Source organism: Gambusia affinis, linkage group LG07, assembly GCF_019740435.1.
Source record: "Gambusia affinis linkage group LG07, SWU_Gaff_1.0, whole genome shotgun sequence".
Classification (NCBI taxonomy): domain Eukaryota; kingdom Metazoa; phylum Chordata; class Actinopteri; order Cyprinodontiformes; family Poeciliidae; genus Gambusia; species Gambusia affinis.
This window is the reverse complement of record NC_057874.1, coordinates 26,108,233-26,120,689: the sequence shown is the minus strand read 5'-3', so window position 1 is coordinate 26,120,689 and position 12,457 is coordinate 26,108,233. Positions and strand designations below refer to the sequence as shown.

The 12,457-nt window shown below is 39.3% G+C and overlaps 1 protein-coding gene across 1 annotated transcript; it reads left to right on the top strand.

Moving 5' to 3' along the window:
• The first annotated feature begins 9,965 nt into the window (after positions 1 to 9,965).
• LOC122833949 (mucosa-associated lymphoid tissue lymphoma translocation protein 1-like) lies at positions 9,966 to 10,431 on the top strand. Its single transcript, XM_044121943.1, has 2 exons — positions 9,966 to 10,113; positions 10,208 to 10,431. Exons 1-2 carry the CDS (start codon positions 9,966 to 9,968, stop codon positions 10,429 to 10,431), a joined length of 372 nt encoding a protein of 123 aa, XP_043977878.1.
• Positions 10,432 to 12,457: the final 2,026 nt, after the last annotated feature.

Below are 12,457 nucleotides of genomic sequence, written 5' to 3'. Positions count from 1 at the left end.
TCTACTTCAAGAGAATCATCTTAAAATGAGGTGATGTTTTATTTTGAATCAAAGCTTATTTAAATGCTGAAAGTGATCGACTTATTTATCTTGCTGGTTATCAGGCTAAGGTCAAGAAGATGGCCAGTTAACGCTTCTCTACAAAGTGTAATGTGACAGTAAGTCCTTCTGCTAGCGGATAATGGCCGATTCTCTGGATCACGTTGATGGGGAGCAGTGATGTCAGTAACGCGTTACTGACATCACTGCTCCCCATCAACGCGTTACTCCCGGAAAACACTCGTTACACAAAGTGTAGTTACCATTAAGTAGCCTCGCATGTTAACAGTGCTGGCTAACATCACGCACTGACGTTATGCACCCTCTCCGGTTAGATTGTATGGAGCCCTATAGCCTTCCTCTGGTGTTAGCTTTCTGCTGCCATCTGTAGCGGCCTGTTAGCGGGTCATTTTGGACCCGTGTATTAAATCAGCCATAAAATACCCTAAAAACAATCTTTTATCATCCAATGTTTTTCTTAACTCTTGTTTAGCTGGTTGGGTTCCCTTATCCATAAAAAGATTGGTTTTAATATTTTTTTCTGGCCCCCTGGGCCTTTGTTTTAACAGCATACTCCTCATTTTCAATGTCTAAAAAGTGGTCAAATGAACCTTAAGAGAAGAAGGCAACAAAATAATCAGTTGTTCTGTTACCTGAGTGTAACTGAAACTGAGATATTAAAACACATTTCTTAAATGTTCAACAAAAAAAAAAAGATTTAAATTTTAATATTATCAAATATAGTAACATCTATGGTGTTTCGGGTCATTTTGGACCCGTATATATTTACTTCAAGAAAAGGGCAAAAACAAGTCTTTTTTTTCTACACAATAGAACTTTAATACAATATTTAACAATATAAAAAACAGAACAGTCATAAATAATAAAAAATTACAATAAAACAAAGATTTGCAAGGTCAAATAAACAATAACAATCGAGAAAATCCCATCAAAAGAAATCAAGTACTTGTTCTATAAATACTCTGTGCAAAGAACATGCCTGTGTGTGTGTGTGTGTTTAGATGCATGTGTTGCAAAAAGTGACACTTTTAGTGTGTTCTTTGCAGATATATTTGTTGCAGATGTAGGTTTTTCTGTCCATATTGCTAGGGCAGACCTGACACCTCTTTCTTTTTGAGCGAGGTGGTCTCACTGGCATTGTGGATGTGGATGGAGTGCTTGAGGCAGGGCTGGCTGCTGAGGGGGAAGGTGATGCTGATGCTGTTCTTGTTGCTGTGGATGGCGTGTTTGGTGACCACTGTAGCTGTCTGACCAAGTCTGCAGCAGCTGGGTCTCGGGGCACCCGTTCCCGTTGCTCAATGTGCGGCTTGACAAGGGAATTCCCAAGCTCATCAAGAAACATTCTCTGCTTGGTGTTTTGGGTTGAATTCCACCCTTGGTGAATATGGGCCCACAACACAAATGCAGACACATTGAGGATGTTGTAAAACACAACCATTGGCCATCTCCTGGTCATTCACTGGTAAGTGTACGTGGCAGTCAGTTTGTCCAGATTGTCCATTCCTCCTTTGTTTTTGTTGTAGTCCAGGATGATTATGGGCTTTTTGTCACTTCCTGATGACACAGCAGCATCTTTGTGAAGAGTGGACATCAGTATCACATTCCGTCGTTTTTTTTTGGACAGTATGAAACAACATTTGTGCCCACCATGGCGAGTTTCCTCCTGAGAAGTTCTTGTCCAAGGTCATAGCTGGTAAAAAAAATTGTCACAAGTGATGTTGTGACCCTGCAGTCCAGTAGTCAAATCGAGGACTACTGTACACGTTTTCCTTGTTTTTTTTTCAGGGATGCCGCTTGCAGATTTACCTGTGTAAATCTGTTGGTTCCACGCATAGCTTGTTTTGGCATCACAGGCTGCCTAGATTTTTATGCCATATATGCCATATTCTATGAGTCTCTGCCTCCTGAGATGAAGGATTGCACGCCTGAGTATAAAGGTCAGTGGCCGTTCTCTGATGTTTCGGATCAGAACCGCTGGGCCTTTCATGCCGCCAGACCCTCATCTCAGTGCAGCATTATTAAACCTGCTGCACACATTACTGGAGCTGAATTGATTAATCAATTATCAAAATAATCATCAACTAATTTAGTAAGTCTCTCTGTGGTCCAGTAACATTCGCTCAGCTCAGAATAACTCCTTGCTAAACGGCTGGAGTGGTAGAATGACGCAAAGGAGGAAGGAGATCCGGATGTTTAGTGGAAGAGGAGACGTAGCGGCTCTGCTCTCCATCAGCGGCTGCTGCTGGATCTGCACGACAGCCTGATGATATAGAAACAGACCCAAACAAACGCCAACAGCGTTGTTCCTGTTCCCTGTGTTAGTAGATATACTTCATGGTTGATGGAGCAGGCGTCTTATTAATCAGTCTGTTCAAAGAAGGAGTGCATTTTGGGGGGTACTTTCTTTAAAGCTGGCCTGTTATTCTTCCTTGAACAGGCTAGGATAGATCTGTACAAAACAAAACGCATTTGTAGTGGCGATTGTTTGCCAAACCAAACATCCAATAAAAGTTCTTTCAGCCACTAAGAGGCACTGGGGTCAAGTTTCTTCACGCAGGCGAAATAAGTTTATGTCCAAACTTGTTGACTGTCTTGGTTGCTTTTATTTTCCTTTTCAGCAAACAATTACAATGTTCAAACTTTCCTTTGTTCTCCTATTTACTTCTCTTGCACTGGTAAAAACCATAGGACCTAAACCCCTATTTGTGTATTAAAAGATCAATAACAAAGGAACAACAATGATTAGGCGCCTCTCCCCTCCCATACAGGTAGCTTGGGCGCGTCCCTGAGGCGCGGTTTTTTTTTTTTTTTTTTTCTTTTAAATTTGAATTGTAGGAATGCACTCGACAACAGCGAGCTAAAGATGGGGCGGCAGAAAAAAAACTCCGGGGCACAAAACAGAAAACGGAAGAGGGGGAAGGATAAAGATGTTGGAAAGACAAAGAAAAGCTTTTCAAAGTGGTTGAAATACTGTAGGTAAGCAATGTCAGTGTATCAACAAAAGAATTTTAATATTCAGGTTAGCTTAAGCTAGCCTAAAATAAAAGGTGGTTGTTGTCTCCAGGACGCGATTTATTCCGTATTGCTATAAATGTCTCATAGACACACCTATCACACATCTCAACAATAAGTGTAATAATAATGACCAAAAGAAAACACGGGAAATATTAGGGTCAGCTAAACTGTCGTTGCGGGACCTAAACAGGACCCCCGCCTGCCCAAGCCCAGGAACTGACGCTGTTGTCAAGGTTGCTTGGAGACAGCCGCGGTGAGCTGATATCAATTGTCACAAGTGATGTTGTGACCCCGCAGTCCAGTAGTCAAATCGAGGACTACACGTTTTCCTTGGTTTTTCTCCTGTTCAAAATGTTTTGAAAGCGTCTTTTCAAAATGGCCACCCGATACTACACATTTGAAACGTGATTTTAAACTCGATTAACCATTTGAAACGTTATTTTGAAAGCGATGAACCATTTTAAACGTTATTTTGAACTTGATAAATCATTTTAAACGATATTTTGATCTTGCTGAACTATTGTAATTGCTATTTTGAACTCGGTGAACCATTTTAAACCTTATTTTGAAATCAATTAACCATTTTAAACGTTATTTTGAACTTGATGAACATTTTAAATGTTATTTTGAACTCGATGAACCATTTTAAACCTTATTTAAAACTCAATAAACCATTTTAAACCTTATTTAAAAGTGATGAACCATTTTAAACCTTATTCTGTACTCGAAGAACCATTTTAAACGTTATTTAGAACTCGAACGTTTTAAACCTTATTTTGAACTCGATTAACAATTTAAAGTTATTTTGAACTCGAACCATTTTAAACGTTATTTTGAACACCATGAACATTTTAAACATTTTGAATTCGATTAACCATTTGAAACGATATTTTGAAAGCGATTAACTATTTCAAACCTTATTCTGAGCTCGAACCATTTTAAACGTTATTTTGAACTTGGTGAACCATTTTAAACGATATTTTGATCTTGCTGAACTATTGTAATCGTTATTTTGGACTCGATTAACAACTTAAACATTATTTTGAACTTGATGAACATTTTTAAAGTTATTTGAACTCGATGAACCATTTTAAACGTTATTTTGAACACCATGAACATTTTAAACATTTTGAACTTGATGAACCATTTTAAATGTTATTTTGAACACCATGAACATTTTAAACATTTTGAACTCGATGAACCATTTGAAACGTTATTTTGAAAGCGATGGACCATTTCAAACCTTATTCTGAACTCGAACCATTTTAAATGATATTTTGATCTTGCTGAACTATTGTAATTGTTAAACTCGATTAACAACTTAAACGTTATTTTGAACTCGGTGAACCATTTTAAACGTTATTTTGAAATCAATTAACCATTTTAAACCTTATTTTGAACTCGATTAACCATTTTAAACCTTATTTTGACCTGAATAAATTATTTTAAACCTTATTTTAAAAGCGATGAAGTATTGTAAACCTTATTCTGTACTCGAAGAACCATTTTAAACGTTATTTTGAACACCATGAACATTTTAAACATTTTGAACTTGATGAACCATTTTAAATGTTATTTTGAACTCGATGAACCATTTGAAACTTTATTTTGAAAGCGATTAACCATTTCAAACTTTATTCTGAACTCGAACCATTTTAAACGTTATTTTGAACTTGGTGAACCATTTTAAACGATATTTTGATCTTGCTGAACTATTGTAATCGTTATTTTGAACTTGATTAACAACTTAAACGTTATTTTGAACTCGATTAAGAATTTAAACGTTATTTTGAACTCGGTGAACCATTTTAAACCTTAATTTGAAATCAATTAACCATTTTAAACGTTATTGTTTATTGTTTGTTAGTGTGTTATTTTGCAGTTTTGACCTTCATTGTGGATTTTTATCAACAGTTTTATTATAATTTCTATATTTTATTTTGGCGCTAACAACCAGTTGAACATTGTTTTTATTTTTACGTTTAGGGCTGGAGTGCAGAGAGAGAGGGAGTTGAAGAGGTGTTGATTTGTTTTCTCTTCTTTCCCAGAATAATAAATATAGCCTATATATATAGTTGAGGCCTGACTGAGTGACTTCCGGAGATTTATTGATGCTACCTGTTACATGTGCTAATGTTCATGTGGCCACCAAGTGGCATTTTCCTTCTCTTGTTTTCTTTTTTTTGCAAGGCGATTTATTTGTTTTTTTTTGTTGTTGAAAAAAGAAATGTTATTGTCCTATTTTTTGGATGGTTGCAAGCTGAACAATTTAGGAACTCCTGGTGTAGAAAACATAAATATTGTCATAAGTATAATGAAATCAAATGACCTTTAAAACCAGTATTATGTTCTGTAGAGTGATTTTGGTGATGAACTATTTAAACGTCACCCTCTCCCTCTGCAGGTGTACCAGCTTAGCGCTGGCCTATACCAGTACCTGGACAAGTACTATGGGCGCGGCCTGTTGGTCGAAGGCTTCCGCCAGATGCTCCATCTGTTCCTTGACAACGGGAAGGGCCTTAGGCCTTCCAGGTACAGCTCCTCCTCAGAGCTGCAGTTTCTGTACAATGGTTGCTGGAAAACACAAGTGTTTTTTGTTGACTTACCATCCAGAAACCACTTGCTGCATTTTTGTTGACTATGCAGGAGGCTTCACTTCTGCTTATCATGTGATGTGTGGTTGTATGATTGTGCATCTGTTTGTAGCCATTATTACATGCGAGTATAAACGTTGAGGTAGCCAGTAGCAGCTTGTTTGGATTTAATGACAGGATGCCCTAAAACAGCTCACAATAGGCAGAACTGAACATATTAAAATCTCATTATCTAAGAATCATTTTGTGCTAAAATGTAATGAGCATGTGTTGTTTAGACCGATCCTAACTCGTTCAAGGAAGCGTAATAGCTCACCTTTAAAACCAGTATTATGTTCTGCAAAGTGATTTTGGTGATGAATTATTTAAACGTCGGCCTCTCCCCCTGCAGGTGTACCAGCTTAGCGCGGGACGATACCAGTACATGGACAAGTACTATGGGCGCGACCTATTGGTCAAAGGCTTCCGCCAGACACTCCGTCTGTTCCTTGACAACGGTAAGGGCCTTAGGCGGGACATCTGTGATCCGATCCTGAGTAAGCTCCGCAGCCTGAAGGTGGTGCTAGAGAGGCAGGATTAGCTACCGCTGCTATTAGCTAAGCTAACAGTGCGGTGGCTGATTAGCTCATTTAAACACCACTATGATGTTTAGGTTCCCTTTCTGTTTTATTGTATTTTTTTAACTGAACTGAAACACAGAATTCTGCAGCACATCTATAAGTTAAAGTTGTCAAAGTCAAACTAGCATAACTAACTTACTTACTTCTCATCCCTTGCTATTTTTTCTTAATTAAAACTTCCTAAATAGCCGCTCCAGCTAATTTAACAAGTTTCCACTGTAATGATTTAGGTCTTATGAGTAAATCTATCTGTTACAAAGATACAAACCATATTAAAAAGAATGTACTATAAAGTATGTTTATTTCTCAAAGTTCAAAGGATTAAGTCTCCCGTTGGAAAATAAATGGTAATACTGACTCTAGAGTCAATAACTAAACTAATAATAATCACAGTAATGTAATAAATTACAAGGTACCACTGACACCTTGGAGTAAGAAGGTTCTGGGTTTGAACCCCGGCCTGCGTTCCTCCCCGGGTTTTCCAGTTTTCTCCCACAATCCAAGAATCCAAAAACGGGACAGTTTTTACACCTAATGGACTTTGTTTGATTTGGGAGCAAAATGTCAACATTTCTTACATTTTCAGCTGCTGTGGAGTTAAACCAAACAAACTTTTTGGGCAACCTGTTCCCCCCTCAACTGAGGGGGCGCTGCACCCAGAACCACTGAAGGAAACAACATGAAAGAGGGGAACAGCTTTTGCAGTTAGTTTGGATGGTTTGACTCAGAGCAGCTGAAAATGTAACAACTGTTACGGGACTTTAATGTGCGAGACCTTCCTGGTTCTGTGAGTTTATGAATTGGACCGCTTTGGACTTGGTTGACTGACTCTTCTTGATCTGCTGCAGGAGTCTGAAGCCGCCCCGCCACCCGGCCCTGGGCAGAGCGCTGCTCCAGCAGATGTCCACGCCGCTCCCTCTCCTCATGCCGACATCTCCAGTAAAATGGACTTCAACGAGGACCAGGACTCCGACCTGCCTTTGTCCTCTCAGGGACCCGGACATTCCGCGCCAGACTCCACCCTTCCCGCCCAGCGTGACGGGCAGCCAATAACACGGTTGTTTTTCTGTTTGTTATTCTCGTCAGAATAAATTGATAAATCATCTGACAAAAGACAAACCTTGTCACGGCCTGATTACTGAAAACCTGCACAACACAGAAAGGATCCGGTTACACTGGTTTGGAATGTGAAATTATGGAGAATAAGAAAAAGGGCCCTTTTATGCTTTTACTTCATTTAATCTTAGTATAAAGAATGTTTCTGTGTGTTGAATAACTTTGATTCCTTCCTGATGTCTTCCTGGGAGAAAGCAGTGACAACCGCTTCCAACAGAGTTTACTGCCCTGCGGGAGACTCTGCTCTCCTTGATCTGTTAGATCGCAATAAAGCCGTCACCTTGAAGACGTACAACGTGCTCTGATCAAGACCATAACTGGAACTGAATAATCTAGTGTTTAGGTGACATGTGTCCAGGGGTTTTAAAAGTATGAAATGGTGATCCCCCTCCAAGGAGCACAGTGCCTGCTGCCCAAAATATACAAATAAAATAACATTAGTACTCAAACAGTGTTGTTCTGACCTTAACATATAAATCTTTTACCTTATGTGCTAAAAGTATGTTTTACAATAGATGTATTTATTAAACTCCAAAATCCCTGTCATAAAATAAAATACAACGTATTTCAACTGTTGACGGTTGACCATAGAAAATTAGCACCATCTAGTGGCAAAACACAACCGTCACACCCAATAGCGAACTTCACGTTCCGCAGGAAAAATAAACATTATACACGACAAAACACTCACCTTGTTCCCTCATCAACCAAGCGCCAACTAACTTGATTGTCACCTTGAACTACACCTTAACTATCTCTTTTTCATTCCGACTCGTCCGCGCTACTTCTACAGTTTTGCGTCAGTCACTTTACCGTTCCAAGCCCTTTCAAAATAAAAGCGTCAACAAATACTCAATTACATGAGGAAACACAAAATATTAGAAAAATCATTTACATTGTTACCTTTCCAGGTAACAAGAATGAAGACAGCAAGCAGATAGCTTCTTTTCCGGTTTATTTTTTCCCTCGCACCGCGCCTCTCCTAAAATGCTCTGGCGCCCCCTAGGGGAGGCGCGCCTCACAGGTCTTGTGCGAAATTCTGTTCCCCTGTGAAAATCTGTTCCCCCTGTGTCGGGAGCGCGCATTGCAGCCAGAAAGGCAGATCTGAACATTTTCACGGCGCTTCTGATCGATTTCTCGGTAAAACAACTCATATAATCATGTCAAGGTTGTAACATTCAGTTTAATCGGCAGCTGTTGTTTACAAAATTGTAAAGTAATTAAATAAACGAGGTCTTTTTACGCTGTTTTGTGTTATTTTAAACGCCAAGAGAATCGGTCTTTCTTCAACTTTTGTCACTTCAGCTTGACAGAAATAAAAGTCAGTCACCAAACACAATTTTTCAACACGTAGTGTGTATTTATAGTTTTTCATTGCTGATATAAGAGGATGGTAGCTGGCTGATAGCAAGGCACAAAAATTAAGACTTCCTGAAAATATGAGAGTGTAGACTTTCTGGTAAATCTTGTTCTAATGTAAAATATGACAGATTACTGGATTGAGGAAATTTCTCGTATACTACATGCTACCACACATAACAATTTTTGAGAATTTGGAAACAGTTGCTCTTTATTCCCCAAAGTTATGGGAGGAGGAGAGGAGAGAATGGATATTTCAGCTGCCTGAAATAATCAGTCCCCCCTCCATAAATTGGGAACAAATTAACTTACCAGAAAATCTTTTATTGTGCTTATTTCTCTCATCATCAAAAACAAATCCTATGAATTTGGTAATACTTTCTCTTTATTTGACAAAGTTATGAGGGGGGAACCAAATATTTTAGCCACCTAAAATAATCCGTTCCCCCTCCATAAAATGGGAACAAATTAACTTACCAGAAAATCTTTTACTGTGCTTATTCCTCTCATCACCAACAAGAAATACTGCAAGTTTGGAAACATTTGCTCTTTATTTGACAAAGTTATGAGGGGGGAACCAAATATTTTAGCTGTTTTTGCCACCTGAAATAATCTGTTCCCCCTCCATAAAATGGGAACAAATTGACTTACCAACAAGTCTTTAACTGTGTTTATTCCTTTCATCAACAACAATAAATCATGTAAGTTTGGTAACATTTTGGTAACATTTGCTCTAAATTTGACAAAGTTATGGGGGTGGAACCATACATTTTACCCACCTGAAATAATCCGTTCCCCCTCTATAACAATATGGGAACAAATTAATTTACAAGAAAGGGTTTAACTGTGCTTTGGAAAAATTTACTCTTCATTTCTCAAAGATAAGGGGCCTTTGGATTTAAACTATCTTTCCATAGCTGCCTTATATCAAAGTCTTGTAAGTATAAATATCAAACAGTTTTCAAAATGTAATTTATTAACCATTATCACAATGGGTGGACTTCTGTGTGCTAGTTATTGCTGAGTCATAGGAGGCGGAAATCAGACAGACAGAATAATGGGTCAGAACTAAACAAGAGTTAACCGTGTTCGACAAAAAAGTGAGGCCAGATGTTTTAAAATTCACTGTAAAATTCTGGGTTTTCTTTATTGTTCCAACCTACTTTTTTATTTTATTCAAAGTTGCTGATTCTTTCCAGACATGGGTCGCTGTGCGATCACAAGAGGAAGACAGGCTCTGGAGCTGCGCAGCAACCTGTCTGAGCGGCGTTCCCTCACAGACCACATACAGCCATTGGACAGTTCTGCCTCCGATTCGGCTCAGAACCTGCAGTGGGCCATCGCTCATGGTAAAAAATTGAAAAACTCATCTGATTAAATGCTACTAAAGTTACTCATTATACTTTTAGAGCACCTAATTTAAGGAGGCTTTTGTTTTACCAGTTCTGCCTGAGAGTCACTCCCTCAATTTTGACTGCGGTGTGAAGGTCCAGCTTGGGTTTGCGGCAGAATTCTCCATCATCATGGTCATCTACACTCGGATACTTGAGAAGCCTGCAGAAATAGATTCCTGCAGCGCTCAGCTTACAGACTTCCCACAGGTGTGTGACTCCTGGGGCGACTTATTTTGGTCCAGGATTTTTTTTATGTACCGTGCTTTAAAATGAAGCTAAATTAACACCAAACTAAATCTTATTTGCATCAAGTTCCAGTGATATGACAAAAAGCGTCAAAACCAGTGGATATTGGGAAGATGTCACCTTTAGTATTGTAATGTCCTCCACTTCTACTTTCATGGTAGTTTATAACATACTAATTGCTGTTTTTTTTTCTTTTTCGATTTGATGCTTAAATCCTGCTTTAAAGGTATCTTTATAATTGTTTGCACTTTTTGCCCTCCACCGTTCTAAAGATTTCTCAACGTCGGCTTAACATGTATAAAAAGAGGCCTATGGTGAAAAATCCAAAAATAGTCCAATTTCTTTGCTCTGTTCTTTCGAACTCTGGTGTTTTGACTTCATGCTGAAGACCATTTTCCATCTCTTGAATTCTGTAAAGGTCTCTGCTTAATTGATATGTCTGACTCCTTAACTCAGGTAGGTCTATTCTGTCACAATCACCACTATCTCGTGGAAAGAGTGTATGAGTGAAATTTGATATTTCTAGTAAATCGGTCACACGATTCCTTGTAATAATTGCTAAGGCCAAAGCCTCTGGATTCTGTAGAGTTTCTTGTAATTCGTCAAGTTGTCTCCTCAAGAAATTTAGAAGAAGCTGTGCGCGCTGAGATGTGGGGGATTGGAGTGACCAGGGATCTTTGGCCAGGTTGTGGACAGCATGCACTCTCTTCCTCTTCCTCTGTTTGCACTTTTTGCCCTCCACCGTTCTCCTAAAGATTTCTCAACGTCGGCTTAACATGTATAAAAAGAGGCCTATGGTGAAAAATCAAAAAATAGTCCAATAAAAAGAGGCCTATGGTGAAAAATCCAAAAATAGTCCAATTTCTTTGCTCTGTTCTTTCGAACTCTGTTGTTTCGACTTCATGCTGAAGACCATTTTCCATCTCTTGAATTATGTAAAGGTCTCTGCTTAATTGATATGTCTGACTCCTTAACTCAGGTAGGTCTATTCTGTCACAATAACCACTATCTCATGGAAAGAGTGTATGAGTGAAATTTGCTATTTCTAGCAAATCGGTCACACGATTCCTTGTAATAATTGCTAAGGCCAAAGCCTCTGGATTCTGTAGAGTTTCTTGTAATTCGTCAAGTTGTCTCCTCAAGAAATTTAGAAGAAGCTGTGCGCGCTGAGATGTGGGGGATTGGAGTGACCAGGGATCTTTGGCCAGGTTGTGGACAGCATGCACTCTCTTCCTCTGCATGCGTGACATCACACTTGTTGAGGAACACCTGAGCCACGTCCATGCGGAACGCGAGGAACGTCATGATAGCCTTTCTTGGGGTACCGTGTTGATGATCTCTGCGATACAGCAGCCAGCTGTTGGCCAGAGCAAGATCCATGAAGTGCATAAGCATGCGAATCGTCCACTTCTTTGTTTGCACACTCATCCTGTAGTAGCTCATCATTCTGTCTGATAAGTGTACCCCACCTATCTTTGCATTGTACTCCTGTACAATATTTGGTCGTCTGATGGTTAAGTAGCATTTGTCCTTCTTGGACCACCGCTGGCAGGTATTCTCTGGCTCCTTAGTGAGACGGATTCTGGTCGGGCCTGAGCATGGCAGCCTTTGAGTATGCGATTCATGAAAGGCCTCACTTTCCAGAATTTGTCTGTTTTCCTGTCTTCAGGAATGTCGTCATCAATTACCACCTTCAGATGGCTCCTCAGCTCCTCAGCATATTAACTTTAACATCTTACATTTGGGTTTCATAAAAACAAGAAAATCCATCCACCCCCCAGGTTGCCACAAATTGGCGTTGTCGGCAGGATTCTGCTGTGTAAAGTGAGACTTGATTCTGTAGTTGTTTTTGTTTTGTTTGTTTTTTCTGTTTGTGTAGTGGTGTTGTATTTTGTTTGCTTTGGAAGAGAATTGTGTTGTGTGTACAGGCAAAACAGCAGCGAGCCCATTAATCACAAAGGATCCAGGTCATGGAGGAGGAGGAGATCCAAGAAATGCGGGACTTGATTGCCCAATTGAAAGCAGACAACGAACGATTACGACAGGAACAGTC

What these genes read in the sequence shown, in the direction of transcription:
- LOC122833949 (XM_044121943.1), top strand. Translation starts at nt 9,966, where the DNA reads ATGGGTCGCTGTGCGATCACAAGAGGAAGACAGGCTCTGGAGCTGCGC. An exon ending in GCAGTGGGCCATCGCTCATG is followed by an intron (nt 10,114 to 10,207) that starts GTAAAAAATTGA and finishes TTGTTTTACCAG; the next exon opens with TTCTGCCTGAGAGTCACTCC.